Source organism: Urocitellus parryii, chromosome 16 (genome assembly GCF_045843805.1).
Source record: "Urocitellus parryii isolate mUroPar1 chromosome 16, mUroPar1.hap1, whole genome shotgun sequence".
NCBI classification, from domain to species: Eukaryota; Metazoa; Chordata; class Mammalia; order Rodentia; family Sciuridae; genus Urocitellus; species Urocitellus parryii.
In genome coordinates, this window is record NC_135546.1 from 17523945 (window position 1) to 17545471 (window position 21527).

The 21527-nt window shown below is 36.6% G+C and overlaps 1 protein-coding gene across 1 annotated transcript in view; it reads left to right on the top strand.

Annotated features, from left to right (window-relative positions):
* Positions 1–9494: 9494 nt before the first annotated feature.
* The window catches only part of LOC144250601 (uncharacterized), a 114648-nt gene continuing 102615 nt past the window's right edge, over positions 9495–21527 (top strand). Inside the window, exon 1 of the mRNA XM_077793505.1 lies at positions 9495–9629. Within this exon, the coding sequence (XP_077649631.1) occupies positions 9495–9629 (135 nt within the window). The remainder of the gene's footprint in view (positions 9630–21527) is intronic.

Sequence of the window (21527 nt, forward strand, 5' to 3'; positions counted from 1 at the left end):
GTCTATGACTTTTGCATTTTGTGTTGATTGGCTTTTCATTCTGCCCATGTACTTAGAAATTGAAGTTTTCTATATGTAAATGTAATGGGATTGATGGCAGTGATACTCGAATGCTGAACTACACCCCAAGCTCCTTTCCACACATATTTGGAGAGAGGTTCTCACTAAGTGATTGAGGATGTCTTGAATTTGCAGTTCTTCTGCCTCGGACTTCCTAGTAGCTGAGATTACATGCGTGCCCATCATTTGTATATTGATTAGTTTGTTCTTTTTTATAGGATAAGGACCTTAATAAATAATAAAGACATTATTTTAAATGTAGCTTTTTGAGAAATGTTGCGATTCTCTTTTATGAAATTTTGTAATTATTATTATAATCAAAACTACAAAATAAAACTTACTGCCTCCAAAATTTTAAATATACAGTTCAGTAACATTAATTCAAATTGTTATGCAATATATCTTTAAAGAGTTTGCATCTCAAAACAACAACAACAACAACAATAACAACAATTCCTAGGAAGCAAAGGCTGATTTCTGTCTCCCCATCACAAAACCATTCTCTTTTGTTCAGAAAGCTGCTGCTGTAGTTTAGAGATGTTGTCATGTTCTAGAATTCTGCAGTATTCTTTCTGTGACATATCAGTTAACCTAGTGTACATACATTTTGTAAAATATATAATTAGAATAAATTGCTTGACTTCAAAGTTTTATTGTTTCTATATTTCAAATTGGCTCATCCATTCTTTTCAAGGGATATTTGGTTTGCATCCCCCATGATGGCTCTGTTGAATAACATTGTAACAACACTGGTGTGCAATGTTTTTAATTTGCTATTGATGTGAGGGCTTATTGCCACACTCACTAAGAACTCCTTTTACCTGACTCCATGTCTGCATTTACAATTGAATGCTGTAACTTTTAGTATATTTTTTTAGCAGGGAAAAGTCTTCTTATTTGTATTTTGGGGGATATTCATATAATTTAACAGATTTCTCTGCAAAAAATACCCCAAAAACTTTTTAACAATGCGAGTTTAATGAATATTACCTGGAGCTTCTAGTTAACTTTAAGTAGTATAAACATCTTTTATTTTTATCTTTCAATTCTTGAACAACAGCATGCCCAAGAGTGTTCAATCAACTGACACATATTGAGTGATTTTTTGAAAATCCCTACCACTTTTGACTTCAAATATTTATTTCATGTTGGTTAAAAAATAACTATCACTTAAATATTTATTAACCTTTGTTTTAATATATAAAATTGGTCTATCCAGCATTATATCCCATTTGTGATTAAGAACAGGGATTCTATAAGTCTATAGTAGTTTCAAAATATTTTCAAAGTCTTATGCTTTGCAATTACCATTTTGCTTCACTGTAATTCCCTTTTTAGTAAGTGGGGATTGATGTCTTTTAGTATGACAGTGATTCTTGGTTTTCATTCAACTCTCTCAATGTTTTCTTTGTGTGTTTGGAAAGTAGGATGTTTGTTGTGAATGTATTTGCTCTTAATTCAGAACCTAGGGAAAGGTTCCTTTTCTCTATTTTGCCCCTTTTCAAAGGTTATTTTTAAATTTAAAACGTCTTCTATGTCCTATAACTGTCTTAAACTAGGTTTTGTGTACAATAATTTAGACAGCGCAGATTGTGTTCGGTCACCTTTGTATGTGTCCTTCTTATATCCTCTTGCTTTCCGTGTATGTGTGTGTGTTTAGATTTAGAGTATCCTGCGGACTACCAACAGTTGTAATTTTTAGAGTTAATTCAGATAGCCAAGGTTTGTTTTGATCAGAATTTTGTAATCTTGCATTTGGCAACAAAAAAATCTTAAAACTGAATTATCTCCTTCGCATACTTTGTATGAGTTTCAACTTGACTTCACTTTATTAAAAAATTGAATATATTTATGTGTCCTTTCAAAATTATATTATTGTTACAGATATATATGCCTATTTACACTTTTGTTTTTATGCTTTTTTCTTTCAAATTCTATTGCAAAATTACATATTTTGTGAACCATCATTACAATACAATAGAATAGTTTATGCCAAGACATGTTTAAAATTTCATATGACTTGTGTTGCTGGGCACATTTACATTGTAGTATGAAGGATTACCTTTCGTACTTGTGGAGAACAGCTAGTGTTGATGAGTAGTGTGTGCATTTTTATATCTTTAAAGTCATTATTTTCCTTCTCTATTGAAATATAGTAGCTGTGAATATAATGTCTTGGTTGATAATTTTATTCTTTCATTTTTTGAAAGTAGCCCTGAATTCCTTCCTGTGTTGTGAAGTTTCAACTAAGGATTTCACAATTATATAGTTACACATTTCTAGGTGACCCATCTTTTTCTCTTGGATGCTCTCAATATTCTGAGTTTAAAAACTTAGTTGAATACCTGCTTTGAGTCTTTACAACTTGGTGATAATTGAGTGGCTTGGATGTTTTATTTTTCCTATTTTCTGAGATGTGTTTATTAGTACTAGAAAGAAAACTTAAGGATTATTTCCCACTTTTCATTTTTTTTTCATTTTACTTTGGCTGGCCTTGAAATTTTGATCCTTCTGGCTCAACCTCCTATGTTGCTGTGTCCTCCTAGACACTTTCAGACATTTTCTAAAGAAATTATTTCAACACACATCTTCTGCTTATTACTATTAACAATTCATGACTAATTTTTATTCTGTTTTTGTGTGTCGGTTTAGTTCAGTAAACTTCATTTAAATGATAATTTACTATTCCCTTGGATTAATTCATAACTTTTCTTACAGTTGACTTAGCTGTGTTTTTTTTCTGGTGGTAAGCAGGAACCCCTTATTTGAACAGTCCCCAAATATTTGCATGTTTCATATCTTTTTTAATGAAGCAGAAGAAAGTTGGTAAATTTTTAAAATATATTGTGAAGGAGGAAAGGCTTTGTGTAACACAATGTATTTTCCTCTACTGTATTACTCTTCACAATGTACGCATCTTGGATACTGTGAACAGTCAGATGATTTGAAAATTTCTCAATGTATTTTTCTGTGTAGATTTTTCTTGGATTCATATATATTTCTGCTGTAACGATGGACTTGGATTTAATAATCCACTCCCCTGCTGAAGTCCCTTAATTGCTGTAGTTTCCTATGTTTGCAAAATATACTCAGCCCAGTACAGTAAGTAAACATGATTTTTTTATTTATTTTTATTTATTTCAGCCATGACTTCTCATCATCCTCGAGAAATTTTACCAGAGCAGGGAATAAAAGAGAGAGAGAGAAGATATGGAAAGTGTGACCTTGACTATTTACAACTAAGGAAACAATGGGAAAATATAGGTGAGAGTAAAGTTCAAAAATCGTATTATAATGGACAAAACCAATTAGTAGTCTGTATTTGCAATAAAAATTTTATAGCCAAAATACACCATAAACAATTAATATCTGAAAAAATTATTTAATGTATTCCTATTAGTATTAAGGATACATATATATATATATTCTTAAACATACATATATATATATATATGTTTAAGAATATATCCACAGCCATTTTTGATGACTATATTTCCTCTGAAAGGAAATGTGGAAAATTTGAAAAGATATCTGGTCCATGCATAAGTTTTTAACTTAGCCAATTATAAATGTAGCACTGAGTTAAACTTCCCATCAAACATTTGCACAGAGACAGTATTTAAGACAAATTTCTAAAAGTGATTCTTTTGAGAGTTTCTTTACAAAATGTCCATTTTTTCTGCAACAAAACAAATGGACAATATTAAGAATTGTAGAAAGATTTCTACTTCCCCACTATTGCTCAATGACAATTCTGATACAGATTTCTGGAAAGTGCACTATATAGATAATGCTATAAGTAACACCATTAGCCATGTCTCTACCCTGAGTAATTACCAGGATATTTACATTGGTGATAAAAATTATGAATATAGAGAAACTCCTAGTAATTTTGTAAAAACAATTTACCAAGATGAAAAATGTGGGAAAGTCTTGCTTCAGTGCTCAAAAACTATTACTCATCCAAATATTCGTAGTCAAGACAAAACTTGCTAGTGTAAGGTATGTGAAAGGGCTCTTAATCACAGTGCAGAGCTTGCTCAATACAAGAGAATTTATAGAGAATGAGAGCCCATAATTTTAAAGAAAATATCAAAGCATCGGCTTGCTCAACATTTCTAAACACAGTAGATACTATGACAGTGAGAAACCCTATAAGTTTAAAGAATGTGGAAAAACTTTTAGTGAAACGTTACAACTTGTTAAGCATCAGAGGATTTATACTGAAGACCTGTAAATGTAAAAAGTGTGGGAAAGATTTAAAAAATTTTCAACTCTTACTCAACACCAAAAATTTATTCTGCAGAGAAGACCTACAAATGTGAAGAATGCAACACACTCAAAAACTTTACTCAACATCACAGTGTTCATACAGGAGATATGCCATGCAAATGCAAAGAATGTGACAAAACTTCTAATAAAAGCTCCAATCTTATTTGTCACCAGTGGACACACACTGAAGAGATGCCCCACATATGTAAACAATTTTGCAAACCTTTTAGTCAAAAACCAAGCCTTAAAAATCACCAGAGAATTAATACTGGAGAGAAGCCCTACAAATGTAAAGTGTGTGGCAAAAGTTTTAATACAAAGTCGAATCTTGATCGCCACAGCAGAATTCATACTAGAGAGAAGCCCTACAAATGTACAGTGTGTGGCAAGAGTTTCAGTAAAAAATCATCAGTTACTCAGCACCAGCGAATCCACACTGGAGAGAAGCCCTACAAATGTAAAGAATGTGGCAAAAGTTTTAATCAAAAAATAGTACTTACTCAGCACCTGAGAATCCACACTGGAGAGAAGCCCTACAAATGCACAGTGTGTGGCAAGAGTTTTAATCACATATCATCAATCACTTATCACCAGCGAATCCACACTGGAGAGAAGCCCTACAAGTGTAAAAAATGTGGCAAAGCTTTTAATAGCATCTCACAGCGTAATTGTCACAACAGGATTCATACTGGAGAGAAGCCCTACAAATGTAACGTGTGTGGCAAGAGTTTCAGTAAAAAATCATCAGTTACTCACCACCAACGAATCCACACTGGAGAGAAGCCCTACAAATGTACAGTGTGTGGCAAGAGTTTTAATCACATATCATCAATTACTTATCACCAGCGAATCCACACTGGAGAGAAGCCCTACAAATGTACAGTGTGTGGCAAGAGTTTTAATCACATATCATCAATTACTTATCACCAGCGAATCCACACTGGAGAGAAGCCCTACAAGTGTAAAGAGTGTGGCAAGAGTTTCAGTAAAAAATCATCACTTACTCAGCACCTGAGAATCCACACTGGAGAGAAGCCCTACAAATGTAGAGAATGTGGCAAAGATTTTAATCAACAATCATCACTTACTCGACACCAGAGAACCCATATTAGAGAGAAGTCCTATAAATGTGAAGAATGGCAAAGCTTTTAATATTGAAGATCACATCTTACTAAACATTATAGATGTTATACTGGAGAGAAGTTTTACAATGAAAACATTGCATCAGTGTCTTTAAGGATGAATCAACCCTTATTTCACAGTAGTTCAACACTATTTCACACCAGAGATATGATAGCACAGAAATTGTATAAATGTAAAATAGGTGACAGAGTCTCCAATAGTTGTTCACACCCTACTCAGCACCTCAGAATTCATACAAGTGAGACGACATGCATAAAAATTTTTGCAAAGCTTTTGGCCATTGATCAAACATTTTTAAAACACTGCAGGATTTATAGCATATAGAAACCCAAAGAATGTGTCCAAGACTGTATTCAAATTTCCAACATTTTTAAATTTCTGACCTCATACCTGTAGCAAATGTGGAGTAGCATTTGTCCAAAGTGTGTACCTTAGATTAGAGAAAAAAAATTTACAAAAGCACCTTGACAAATATAAAGATTGTAGTAAGTTTCTTATCTATAGCCCATCCCTTGAAGTATTTGGGACCTAGGAGGAAAAAAATCATTTAAATGTAGAAAATGGGTAATTGCTTTTGACATTTGCTGAAAATTTTCTAGTATCTTTAGCTGATATTGTAGAAATAAGGAAATACAAGTATAGAATTGTGCATCCCTAAAAGGATATAATTTTAGTATAAATCCACAATTATTAAAGAGTCTCATTTTTCACAACTGGAGAAATAATAATACTCAGAGTTGATTATTTCAGAAGTCTCTTAAGATTTATATGAAATTTAAAATTTAAATTTTTAAGAGCCTCTTAATCTTAGGGACACTTAATCAGTAAACCACATCCTCAGATTTTTTTTTATTTAGAGATAGGTTTTGCTAAGTTGTTTAGGGCCTCACTAATATATGGAGCCTGGCTTTGAACTTGCAAAGCTTCTCACATCTCTAGGGTCACAGCATGGTCCACCATGCCTATTTTACAGAGCATTTTTACTTATATATCATTACAGATGTAATTTGTTGCTAAATAAAGTGTGAATTTCTTAATGTAAACCTTGTCATGCATTTAATGATGTTATTAGGTCACACATCTCCCACTATTCACTTTGCTAATGGATCAATGCAATAGTAAAACATTCTATTGGGTAAATAATGCTATAACGTGTCCACTAATTATTTCATGTTTAATCAAGTATTATTTGGAGAATATTAATTATGTAAATTATATACTCTCTTGTTTGTAAATATGGGAAAATTAAGAGAGTTATAGGAAGGACCTAGGGATACTAAAATAATGCCCAGTTTGAATTATGAGTTTAACATTTCACCTTAGAGAGTAGCAGTACACCCTAAGGGATCTACAACTCCGGAGAGGTATACAAGCTCCCAATCAGGGAGAGGAGAAAGACCCAAGAGACTAGGAGCCAACGTGCGTATTCAGGCAATAAAGGAGGGTTGCTGAAGGGGGAAATAATCTTAATGTTTCTTGGGGAATCCACATGGTCCACAGGCCCATCCTGACTCTTGGACTGAAGAAACCATGCAGTTCCTCATGAATTCTATGACGTTCATCACTGAGGTGACTAGACTCACCTCTAGTGTAGGAAAAACATCACAATTTGGGACCACTTCTTTAGTTTTGGATACCCAGTAGAAAAGTGTAACTAGAAACATGTAAAATGATGACTGTAAAAAGAAAAAGATATACTGTAGGAGCATTGATGTCCCCACATTTTTTATTTCATTATATATTTTGATTTTGTAGACCCTTTGGTTCTACTTAATAATTTACAATGTAATGTTGGTTATACTTATTGGATTATACGATAGATAGCATGTGTCATGGTCTCCCAGACCCCTCTGCAACCCAGTAATTATAAGATACTATAAACTAACCCTGTCCCTCCTCAGATCTTAATGCTCCAAGAGCCCATGACACCACAGAGAGAGAAACACAATTTTGATTGAAATAAACCTCTAGACTCTCATCTACAAGTCCTGCTCAAAAAGTAAAAACACAATGTTCTCTTCATATGTGAGCCTTTTGGGTCAACAAAACACCACGCACCAACATTTCATTTAACTTTATTGTGGAAAATAAATATTGAAATATAATGATAAGTTCTAGGAGAATAATATTCACACCATTCTTTATTCCAAAGGGTAAATATCTAGGTTTCTGCTTATCTCCACATTATTTTATGCAGAAAACTGGCTTCATTTTACATATGAGAGTTTAAACTATTTATGAGGCCAGGAGGGAAGATTCAGTCCTAGAGGTCTAAGGAAAATACTAAAGATCTTCCCTTTCCTTGATTGAATGATGTCTGCAATCCTTGATGAAACAGATAAAGGATGCTGATTTCTCAATGCATCTGGCTGGGTGGCTCACTCATTGGAATCCCAATTTATCTAGTCATCTCAAGGCTCTCACTCCCTCCTCTAGGATCTGACCTGTTCTTGGGAGGACTTGGTGTTCTTCAGGGGATCACCAGGTCATACAAGATGTTAGAATGAAGTTTTCTTTGTTCTAACTTGTATTTATTCGGCCTCACTTTCAATACAAGTTAGAACAAGACTTCAGACTCTCACCTGTGGAGAGGATGCTCTGCCCAGCACTTCACAGTCAGGACCCTGAAAAGGTCTTTGGGACTCCCCAGTACATAGGTTCAGTGGTTGGGTTTTCCTAGTCTGGCAGTACAGTTGCCTGTGTCTGTTACTTTTGCTTTCTCTCTTGCTTTCATAGTATTACTCAAGGAAACACTGTCTTGTGTGAAGAGAGTGTCTTCCTTATCTATTGGATCTGACCTGCCAAGTTGAGCAGCTTCCCACATGCTTAATGTCACAAACACATGTATGTGTCATCTAATCAGTAACTAGAGTATCTTTCAACTGCATGGGTTTTTTTATTGCATGGGGAAGGAAACTGAGAATGCTTTCTTTGAGGGCACACAGCACTATTCATAGTATTCATAACACTGCTATGTAATGTTTCCTCTCTGCTCAACTTGTAAATATTTGTCTTGTGCTGCTTTTTAAATCAAATAGAAAAGAGTTGTAAACAAAAAATTCTGTGATAATACATAGTTACACAGACTGACTTGGGCAACTATATTTACCATTGTTTATTATTTTTATGGGCTCAAGGTAGTCTTTTATAATTTTATTTAACCTTAATGACATTAGCATATTTGAAGAGATTTTCACTCACAAACCTTCTCTGTATAATTTTTCCCTTATCATTTTTAAAATTTCTTACTCTCTTTAGGTATACATGACAGTAGAGCAAATTTTGACATATTATACATGGAGTAAAACTCATTTTAGTTAGCATTCCATTCTTGAGGTGTACATGGTGGGGACCTTCCCTGGTGGTGTATTTATATATGAACACAGAAGAGTTGTGTCTGATTCATCCTACTGACATTTGTATTCCTATTTCCCTTTTCTTCCCTTCATTCCAACTTTGTCTAATCCACTGAATTTCTATTCTCTCCCCCTCCCTTGTTGAGTGGTTTAGCACCCACATATATTATGTGTTATATGTAATGTCTGTTTGATTCTACTTTCCTTCCTATCCCCATACCCCATCCCTTACCTGCACTCCTCTCTACTTAATCTAAAGTAACTCTTCTTCCCCACCCCTCATTGTGAATTAGCATACACTAATCAGAGAGAACATTTGGCCTTTGTGTTTGTGTGTGTGTGTGTGTGTGTGTGTGTGTTTGGGGGGCTTATTTAATTTAACCTGATATTCTTCAACTCCATCCATTTACCACTGAATGCCATAGTTTCATTTATCTTTAAATCTAAGTAATATTCGATTCGTGGGGGTAATATATACATATATAAAATCACATTTTATTTATCCATTCATCTGTTGAAGGACATCTAGGTTGGTTCTATGGTTTAGCTATTGTGAATTGTGCTGCTATAAATCTTAATGTGGCTGTGTCCCTGTAGTATGCTGTTTTTAACTCCTTTGGGTATAGTCCCAGGAGAGGGATCGCTGGGTCAAATGGTGGTCCCATGCTGGTTTTGCAAGGCGTCTCCATACTTATTGACATCCTGACCTTCAGCGAATGTGGCATTCAGAAAGATGCTTGGCGCTTAATTGCTGCCTCCGAATTCTTACATTTTACTGACAAACCTTTACCAGACTTTGTAAGCAAGTATTAGAAGGAAGATTCTTGCTATGGCTTATAGGCCTGTATTCAATCTCCTTATGCTTCAATTACTGGAAATGTGAAAGTTAATAATGGAAGATGATGGATATTTTGTAAAATGTAGTAAATGTAATTTAACTAATTCTATCACCAGAAATTATAGAGAAAAAGGAACGATGATACTTCATCAGCCCTCTTTTGTCTTATTACCAGGAAATATTTCAGAGCCATGGTAGGCTGATGCTGGTTTTCAAGTCTTACAACAAATACACACCCAGCGAGGGAGACCTAAATGTGCTCTTGGGCTCATAATAGTGGGAGTTGTTCCCTTGGTTTCTTTTATTGCTTCCATGGTGACAGCTTTGGTGGCCATATCTCAAATATTCAACATGCAAATTGTCTTAATAATTTGGCTCAGAATACTTCCAAGGCTCTTCACAATCAAATAAATGTTGATGAAAGGATTGAGACCAAGCTAAATGCCTTAGAGGCTGCTGTCATGAATATAAGTAATGAACTTTTTGCTTTGAAATTCAAGGAAAGACCTAAATGTCCTGCTAGCTATAAGTATGTGTGTGTCACTGCTGCCAAATGCAATGCTTCTTAATGGTATTGGGAGAAGGTTCAAAACCATTTGTTGGATATTTGGCAGAATAATAACAGCTTGGATCTTTTGGAGCTGCATCATCAGATTCAAGATATACAGAAAAGTAAGATTGATTTTTCAGATCCTATTTCTTTAGCTGATCAAATACTTAAAGAATTAAACAGCTTTAACCCTGGAAACATTCTTAAACACTCTGCATGGTATATCATTGTATTGTTCTCGTTGCTACTAATTCTCTCTTGTGTTGTAATTGTAGGATTTTGTGCCAGATGAAGAAGAATTCAGGGACTTGAAATAATGACCCATCACTTGCTTTTTCAAAGAAAGAAGGACGGACATGTGGGAAGCCCCTCTGAATGACCCATGACAATTATCACCATTCCTGGTCCCCCAGCATTTTTTTTTAATTGGAGACAGGGTTTTGCACTGTTTGACCTTGAACTTGCACAAGCTGGCCTTAAACTTTGTAGTCCTCCTCCTTTAGCTTCTTAAATATATGGGATTAGTTGTGTGCCATGATCCCAGCTATTGTTACTTTTTTGAGTAATATGCACAGTTTTCCATATTGGCTACACACCCGTGCATAAGTGTTGATTTTTCTCCACATCCACATCACTGTTTGTCACTTTTATAAGTTATACATTCTGACTGGGGTGTGGTGATACCTTGTGTATTTTTTTTCTTGTGGTGCTGGGGACTGAACCCAGGGCCTTGCGCATGCAAGGCAAGCACTCTACCAACTGAGCTGTTTCCCCAGCCTTCCTCATTGTATTTTTGATTTGCATTTTCCTGAAGGCTAATATATGGAACATTTTTCTATATGTTTACTGGAACTTTTTGTTTCTTCTTTTGAAAACTGTCTACTTCATTTGCCCACTTGAATGGCATTACTTAATTTTTGATTGTTTGGTGTTATAAATTTTTTTGTTCTTTACATATTCTAAATATGAAGCTTGCATCAAATGCATACTGGGCAAAGATTTTCTGACATTTTATAGGGATTCTACTTTTTTTCTTTTCTGTACATCAGAATTTTAGTTTAATGCCTTATTTATTTATTTATTGTGTGATTTTAAAATTCTGTCTAAAACATTTGTTGTCCTTACCAGAGTCTTAAATTGCTTTCCCTTGTTTATTTTGTAGTTTCACAGTCAGGTCTTTTACTCCTTTTGAATTGATTTTGAACAGGGTGAGGAATAGGGATCCAGTTTCTTTGAGTACTGAAACTTTATACTGAGCTTTAAAATTGGGAGGTGTGAGCCTTCCAATTTTGTGCTTTATATTTTTCTTGGAAAAAACCTATATTTGGTATTTGAGGTTGACTGAACTTCTATATTCACTTTAGGCTTACCATTAAATCTTTTTCAAAAATGGCATGTGGGAATTTTGGTAAGGTTTACATTGATATGTAAATCTATTTGCATTTTACCATTTCAGCAATATTAATCTTATCAATAAATAGTTGATGCCTATTTATTCTTTTAAACATTTTCTTTAGTATTTTCTGCTTACAAGACACATTTGTAAGTTTTTTGCTATGTATTTAATGTTTGATTCTACCATAAAAGAAATTTTTTAATAATTTTGCTTTGAATATTTATTGCTCAGCTACAAAAATTGTATTGATATATTGGAGCTATATCTTGCACAAATGCTGAACTTTTTATTTAAATAGTTCTTTCATAGAGAGCTTAGGATTTAATTCACATAAAGCCATGTATCTGTTGTTAGAGTTAGATATAGTTTGATAGGTTCACTTCACATTTCTAATATGGATTGTGGTTGTTGTTGGGTACCAGGGATTGAACTCAGGGGCCCTTGACTTCTGAATCACATCCCCGGCCCTATTTTGTATTTTATTTAGAGACAGGGTCTCACTGAGCTGCTCAGTGCCTTGCTTTTGCGAAGGCTGGCTTTGAACTCACGATCCTCTTGCCTCAGCCTCCCAAGTCACTGGGATACAGGTGTGCGCCAACCATCTTCAGCTCTGATATGGATGTTTTTATTCTGTTTATACTGATTCAGTCTCTTATTGAGTCTTTTGAGATTTTCTATGTCTATGTCAGTTTTGATGGATTTTTTAGGCATTTGTTCACATTCAGTTGATCATTGTATGCTCTTAAAATTCTCTAAGTTTTTTGTGGAGTCTGTTTTGATGGTCTCACTTTTATTTTTGATTTTTATTAACTTGAGTACTCTCTCAATATTTTTTCTTGGTTAATTGAACAATCAATTTTGTAAATCTTTTGAACAATCAAGATATTTTCTTAATTCTTTCTTTTGTCTATTTCTTTTATTCTTGCTTAATTCTTTATTAAAATTTATCATCTGTGCAATTTGATTACAGCTTGCTTCCCTTTGTGTAGTTAGTTACTGTGTAAATTCATGTTTTGTTTGTTGTATTTTGCTGCTAAACATGTTATTTATTTTAAAATGTAGGATTCTGTAGTTATGAATTTTCTTCTGGGAGCTACTTTAGCTGCACCTCATAAGTTTAGGCATGTTTTTTTTTCATTTTTATCTACCTAAACTATTTTCCATTTTTTTCTTCCTAAAGTGTACACTGTCTAATTGCTACATGTTAGCAGATTTTTAAATTTTCTGTTTTTTAACTTAATTTCATTGTAGTTACAAAAGATACTTGTCCTGATTTCAGTGTTTTTATATTTATTAACATTTTTATGGCTTTAAAATGGCAAGTTCTGTACAATGTTTCCTACACACTGGAGTAAAATGTGTATTCTACTCTTTGGGGCAGAATATTCTGTATAGACCTCTAGACCTAGTATAGTTATATTGTTGTTCATGTCATCTTGTTTTCATGGACTTTTTACTAGTCATTTCATTCTTTCTTGAAAGTGAGATATCACAAATTATCCACCCCTTTTTGTAGAAATGTTTCTTCCTTTATTCCTGATAGTTTTCAATTCACATATTTTGGAAGTTTTTTTTACATGTATACATTTATAACTTAGTTTGTGAGATTGCCCACTCTATTGATATGTATTATTATATTTTAATTTTTATCATAAATATGCATATATATCATATATATAATTTAATACATGTAATTACAAGTATATATAATGTTCTTGCCTCTATCTAACAATTTCTGTTACAGCTGATTTTATCTGACAGTTGTGTAGTTCTCCAGCTGTTTTCTTTATTGTGTTTATTTGCTTGTTTTGTCTTGTATTGCAGGTTTTACCCAGGAGCACTTTACCATTGAGACCATTTCCAAATATTTTTATGTTTTATTTTGAGGTAGGGCCTCACTAAGATGCAAGGAACCACCCATGAATTACTTGGGAGTCTTCTCTCGATATGGAGCCATGGAGATTTAGATTTAACTTTGTGAACTATAGGTAGCTTCTCAAAGCACATTAGATTGCCCAAGGCACATGACCTCTAAAAGTTACTAGGTGATATTCATTGGCTGTGACCAAGTTTGAAACTAGCCATTGCAGATTTGTGTCCTTTGTTCCAGATTGTACAGGGAGATCCTTCTCTACCTTCTCATCAACTATTGGCAGAATAAAGGATTGCCATAACAAAGGTTGAATCTGCCATGAAGACTGCACAGCTTACTAGAGTTAATACACAAGAGTCTATATATGGATTAACATTTCCCACTGTTCATACCCCTACAGGAGCAATGTGGCAATAATTGGGAATTATTGAATGGCCTTGCCTACCTCATTCTCCTCAAAAGTCATCAACTCTATTCCATGGCTTTATTGCTCAGTTAATTATTAAAGGAAGAACAGGATTTTTGCAGAGTTGGGTAGTAGCCTAATATTATTGTTGCAACTTTTTCTACACAAGAGCATGATTGGCTTTGGCAATCTTCTAATTCTTGGCCGATAGCTTTTGCTAATTTCCCTGGTCAAATGGAAAGCCATTACCTTCATGATAAAATTATTCAGTTTGCTCTTGTGACTACATTTACTTTTCCCTAAAATTGTATGTGCTTAACCAATAGTTGGAGCACTAACAGTATATGCTGATGGATCGAGTTCAGGAAAAGCAGGTTTCTATAGCCATGTTCATACAGAGATAATAGAGACATCAAATACTTCTGCAGAATGAGCAGAAATTTAAGCTCTCATTTGGGCTTTAATTCATTTTGCAAATGAGTCAATCCATATTTATTCTGATAGTTTATATTGCAGTTGGAGTCACACAAAATATTAAAACATCAACTAATGGGAACACACCTTTGCAAGAGTTATTTAATTTGTTTCAGACCTTACAAAAGACAATTCAAATGTGTCACCATCCATGTTTCATTAGCCATATAAGGGCACATTTTAATCTTGCAGGCCCTTTAGAATCAGGTGATAAGATTGATCAACTTGTTGCCATTTGTGAATAAATATTTTTATATGATTTTGCATAAGCCTCACATTCTTTACATCATCAGAATGCTTCTTCTTTTCATAAAAAATTAATATTCCTGGGGAAAAACTTGTCAAATTGTTCATCAAATCTCAGAATGTTTTATACATATTTTATCTTCACCAATGGGGGTTAATCTCATGGTTTATGACCAAATCAGTTATAGCAAATGGATGTAATTCACATTGGTCAATTTGGCAAACAGTGTTAAGTTCATGTTATTTTTGATACTTACTCTAGATTTATTTTTGACATTGCCTGTGTAAAAGAAAATACTCAGCATGTTATTTCTCACTGTCTAGCTACTTGTGCAGCATTAGGATGTCCTTTACAGATTGAAATTGATAATACTCCAGCTTATACTAATTTTTCTTTTCGGCAGTTTTGCCATCAATTTTGTATTGATCATAAAGCAGGTATTCCCCATAAGCCTCAAGGTCCAGCCATTGGTAGAATGAGCTCATTTATCTCTTAAGCTACAGTTACAAAAAAGGGGGGATAAGGCCCCACAAAATAACCTTAATCATGCTTTGTTTTAATTTTTTTAAAATTGTGACTCTGATAGTAACACTGTAGCTGAAAGACACATCTTCCACAGCAACGGGTTCCTTGGTCCAAGTTTGGTGGAATGACTTAGAAACATAACAACAGAAAGGATCGGATTCAGTGATAATGTGGGGTAGAGGTCATGCTTGTGTTTTCCCAGAAGGTGCCTCTCATCCTATTGGGGTACCTGAACATGCTATCAGACATGGAGGACCAAGAACCGAGGTTCATATGACTTAAGATTGATCCAGAGATGTCAGCCCTGACCCCCAGCAGGAAGTGAAAGCTACAAAGGAGGAAGAGGATCCTGGGACTCTAAGCAGTATGTCCAAACAGTTATTAAAATGGGACTTTCTCATAACATGCTAGTCATTGCCACAGAACGTCTGCCAATACCTTACTGTCGTAATCATTCTGCAATAGAATTTGGCACCTTTCCTAAATGGATAGACTGTGCAGATGTCTTGCCAGTACAACAAAAAGGTTCTAGAAATAGTAGATATATTTTAGACTGGTCTCCAAGAATTGACAAAAGACAATCACGTAAGGATGCCATGATCCCTGGAGGTTTTGTTGGTAATATCCTAACCTTCAGTGAAGGCGGTATCCAGAAAGGTGTTTGGAGCTTAATTGCAGCCTCAGATTTCCTATATTACACTGACAGCCCTATGCCTGACTTTGTAGGCAGGGGGTGTAAAGAGGGTTCCTGGTATGGCTGCAGGCCTGGTTCAATCTCCTTATGCTTTACTTACTGGAAATGTGAGAGTTAAGAGAAAGGTTGATAAATATCTTGTAGCCTGTAAAAAGTTCAATTTACCTAATTGCATCTCTAGATATAACAAGGGAAAGGAGCAGTAATCCTTCACCAGTCTTCCTTTGTCTTACTAGCAGTCAAAATTTCAGAGCCATGGCATGCTGATGCTGGTGTTCAGGCTTTACAACAAACGTATGCTCAGGTTACTAGACTTAAGTGAGCTCTTGGACTCATAATTCTTCGTTATAATTTTTAAAATTTCATTTAATTTCATTCATCACTTCTACAGTTACAGCCTCAGTGGCTAGATCTCAGAATATTCAACATGCAAAATTTCTTAATAATTTGGTTCAATATACTTCCCAATCCCTCAATAATCATAAATATTGATGAAAATATTGAAAAAAAAATTGAATGCTTTAGAAACTTCTGTCATAAATATTGGTAATGAGCTTTCTGCTCTCAAGTTTCAGGAAAGGTTTAAATGCCATCTCACTCTGAATGTCTGTGTTTCTGCAGCCAAATATAATGCTTCCCAATCGGTTTGAGAAAAGGTTACATCAGCTAATGGGTATTTGGTATAGCAATTAATAGTAGCCCTGATCTTATGGAGTTACATCATAACATCCAGGATATTCAAAAAAGCAAAATCGATCTTATCGATCCTCCCTCTCTAACTGGAAATAATTCAAGAATGAAAAGGCTTTAACCCTGGAAACACACTGAAACACTCTGCATGGTATATGATTGGAATGAGGTGTTTGCTACTCGTTCATTTTTGTATTGTGATAATAGGCTGTCACACACTCAGAACAAGAGTCTGGGAATTTGAAATAAGAGCTCATCATTTTCTTTTGCAAAGAAAAAAGGGGGAGTATTCAGGGTGCAACCTGTGAATTTCTTCAGGGTCTTCTCTGGGTATGGAGCCATGGAGATTTAGGTCTCACCTTGGGAACTATCCGCAGCTCCCCAGAGTGCACTAGATTGCCCAAGGCACATGACCCTATCTCTGCTCTACTAGGAAGACCCCTCTTCTAGTTCTAAAATTGGGGATAACCCATTGGAAACTGCAAAGCCCACCTTCTACCTTATTTGGCAAAGAACAGTCCATGGAAAACCTTTGATATTTCCTGATATAAATAAAGCAAACATGGGCTCCATTTTGCTCCTTTGAGTATGGAAGCTTCATCCTTAAGATAGGCTAGTCCATCCCACCCCCACTTTTAAAATTACTTCCTGTGTCCCGTGGGTTTTTTTTCCCCTGCTTTACCTTTTTTAGCTTTTATTTTGCACCAGACCATTCCACCAAAAGGAACTGTTATTGGAGAACATGTCTCCAATTACTCATGCACCACATTCTGTTTGTGTCCATGTTGCATGTTAGCACCTTGGAGCCTAAGAATAGAAGACACACCTTGACCCTCTCCTAATGGAAAACATGATTTCCCATGGGACTATGTCCCAAGAAGTTGAGATGTGTTTAATAAGTTTAGAACAAACCTCTTTCACAAATAACCTCAAGATAAAGTACCGGTGACTAGGAAGTCAATTCTACTTCGTTGTAATGCTAAAATGTCCACCAGGAAGGAAGTTGAACCTCCTTTCCATAGTATATGGTTGTATGCCAAAGTGTCCTTTAAGAATGGCTTGTGTGTAAACAAGGCAGTCTGGAGCATGCTTAACTCCCAGGATGGAACCTGATTTCATCTGACAATGCAAGGTAACCCCTCCCCCCGCATGCCACAATGATCTGAGGGATGAGGTATCAGTCCCTGGGCATAATGAAGAGCCACTGGAGCCCCTTATTCTGTCCAATAGGAAAATGCTATAGTCGTCACCCAAGGAAGAATACTTCATCATTTGTCAGGCACATGGAAAGACCTATTTAGAAAAGCAGATACACATTCACAAAAGAAAGTGAGGGGCTCGGGATACAGTGAGGGCAGTAGCATACATGCCTTGCATGCACAAGGTCCCAGGTTCAATCCCCAGCATCACAAGAAGAAAAAAAGAAAAAAAAATGTGAGAAACTCTAAAGGGAAGGACAGCAAATACAAGGTCAGAGGTGTTGCTATTTGCAGAGGGCATTCAAGTGGGGCTGGACTAGAGATGGGGCCAGAGCAGTCTTCTGTAATTTCTCACCCATTTTTCAAAGCTTGCTCATACCATGCTAGTATTTAGGGGTCCAGGAAGCTGGTCTAGGAGAAATGCTGCATTGCAGGGAGTTGCTTTTTTTAAAAAAAAATCTGATCTTTATTTTTAAAAATAGTTTTTAGTTGGACAGTATACCTTTATTTTATATATTTATTTTTAATGTGGTGCTGAGGATGGAACCCTATGCCTCACAGGTGCTAGGCAGGTGCTCTCTCACTGAGCCACAACCCCCAGTTTCTTGTTTTTCATTTCAAATTTTTTTGTGGGCATTTCTGCATTCTGGTGCTTTATGAACCTTCTCCTTTGAGGTTCAGTGTAACTTTCTTCTTGGTATCCCAGCATTTCTGCTCCAACCAGATGTGTTCCACAGTTCTTTATGGACCTCAAGTGTTGCTAGAGGAAAGATTAAATGGTCATTTACTTATCAAAGTACATAGGGCAGTGTTTTCAGAAAGGAAGTCTTAAGAGAATGCTCATTATTAGATTTCTATTTTTACTTATGTATTTAGCCATGGGCTCATATGGTTTCTGCAGTCATCCACAAATGTGGTCCACAAACCAGCCAATTTCAGAAACTTTTCATGTTGGCACTTTTTTCAAATGGTTGAATTCTTATTGAGGCACATTTGACCAAGGGTAAACATTAAGATGCGTTTAAAGTGCTCATGAATTTTCCTGGCTAGAATATTGCAGAGGGTTTTGCCAGTGTTCTCACCACTCTGTTTATCTCATTGGTGTTGAAAAACCTCCCAGATGCAAGGAATGTACCCAGAGGCAAGCTCCTGCAGCTGGCCACCCACAGACCCCCACACCCACTGATCCAATTCTCTGTCCCCCATTAATTGGGTGTCAGGTGCTGTTGGATTGTTAATTATTGGGTAAACCCCTGTGTTTTGTCCCCAAGGAGCCCAAGGTCTAGCTTGTTGGTTACTGGAACCACTGGGTTGGTTATTCACTTTTCCTTGCCTCTCAAGACAAATCTGAGCTCCATCTAGGGATGTATATTTAGTGGCACTGGTAGCTTAGGAAAATTTCTCATTTTGGTTAAGAAAAGTAACATCAAGAATAATTAATCATTTCCCTCATGGGGGAAGGAGTGTTTCTGGCCCCAGGCTGTCTCCAGCTCTTTCCCTCTTCTCAGCCACATAATCTTCTCCTCATCCTGGGCAGGACAACCGTGTACTGCTCATCCCTGGAATCCTGGGCATGTGCCTTGACCTTCTCAGTCTTCCTTCAAGAGAAATGTTCCCATTTCATAAATGCAGCAAAACTGGTCCCCCAAATACCTGGGCTGCTGTTACTGAGAAGCAAAAGTAAAAAATACTGAAAATGAGGGCTGAGGCTGGGGCTCAGCTATAGAGCACTCGCCTAGCACGTGCAGGCACTGGGTTCCATCTCAGCACCACAGAAAAATAAATGGATAGAATAAATATATTGTGTCCGACTCCAATAGAAAACATTTTTAAAAAATACTGAAAAGGCAACATATTCTAGCAATTAGAGAAATGCAAATTAAAACTACACTGAGATTCTCTTTCACTCCAGTCAGAATGGCAATTATCAAGAATACAGTAACAATAAATTGGTGAGGATGTGGGGGACAGGGAATGCTCACACCTTGTTGGAGAAACTGCACATTGGGGCAGCCCCTCTGGAAAGCAGGATGGAGATTCGTCAAGAAACTAGGACTGGAACCACCCTCTGACTCAGTTATACCACTCCACAGAATATGTCCAGAGGATTTAAAATCAGCATACTACAGGGACACAGCCACATTAGTGTTCATGATAGCACAACTCACACTAGCTAAGCTATGGAGCCAGCCTAAATGCCCACCAACAGATGAATAGATAAAGAAATTGTGGTGTGTATACACGGTGGAATATTACTCAGCTTTAAAAAAGGATGACTTCATAACATTGGCCAGCAAATGAATGGATCTGGAGATTATCATGCTAAAGTAAAATAAGGCAATCCCCCCAAACCAAAGGGTACATGTTTTCCCTGACATGTGTTATCTACATCACAAGGAATGGGGGTCAAGGAGAGAAGTTCACTAGATGAGCGAAAAGGGGAGCAACAGGAAGGGAGGGGACATAAGAACAGGAGAGACAGTAGCATGAATCCACCATAATGTTCTTATTTAAATATATGAAAATACCTAAGTGAATCCACCCATGATGCCCACCCAAATGAATGGGGTCCTAATGAGAATAAGGTATATTTTATGTCTGGATAATTTTACCAAAATGGACTCTATGGTCATGTATATCTAAGATGAACCAATAAAACAGAAGAAGATAAAAAGTACTGAAAAGGACCATGGGACCAAATTCATAGCATCATAGCTGGATGAGGAAATGTCCTTAGGTACATTCCAGAATTTTCTAAACCGCCCCCCTGCTGGGTTTCTGTTCTCTCGACTAAAAGGCTCAGGGGTCACTCTAGTTAAACTGGGCAAACTGGGCTGCATGAAATAACCACACAAGAGACACAAATACCTTTTTCTTTGGGGTCGCTGTGCCGGCTCCTCTGACCTTAATGGTCTGCGGAAAGAGAACGAGAGCACGAGCTGACCCCTTTTATTGAGGAGAAGCTATTCAAATGAGGCAAGGGGTCAGGTTTCAGGGGGCTGAGTCTATCTTCATGATGTCCACTGTCAGCAGGTTGACTGACACCTGGGTAGGCCACACCTAAGGGCACAGTAAGAGAAGGGGACACACACAAGGCACTTCCATGGAAGATTCTATCCTAAACAGGGCAAGGGGTTCTATTACAAAGGAACAGGTGAGCATAGCTGCACCCATGGGGCTGTAGGAAGATACACCCATTTCTGTGACTGAGGGCCTCAGCACCCAGCTGGGGAGTGTAACTCAGTCACCTGTAAGGTTGGCCTCCCACACTCCCCCATTGGATGCTGTCAAAGGTGTTGGAGCCTGTGGGAAGGTGGAGGTTCAGGGCGCTGCACAGAGAAGAAAGGACCCCCCCTTCATCTGCAGGGCTCCCAGGGGGCAGGTAACCTCGAGGCCTCCATGGTTAACTAAGGCAGAGAGGAGCCGGGTGCATTGGAGTCTATGGAGTTATTTTCCAAATTAGGAAAATCTGGAATTGGCTTTCCTGGACTCCCAGTCAAACGCAAATTGTTTTTCGTTAAGAGAGAGACCCTTGAGCCCCTCTTAAGGAGAAGTCTTCTCTGTATTATGTGACTTTTTGCACCACTGAATTGGGAGGACAAGACCAGAGCTCTCTTTGGAAACACATTGACTTTGTTTGCATCAAGACAAGCAGATAGGGTCTCTGTCTCTTTTTTTTTTTTCTTGTCAACTGCAGAGTATTCAGCTGATATAAGGATGCACACCTGGGCAGGGGGTCTCTGGTTTTAGGAGGATGCAGGATCCCATTGCCTGGGATCCAGGGGCCTGGCGGGAGCCAGGGAG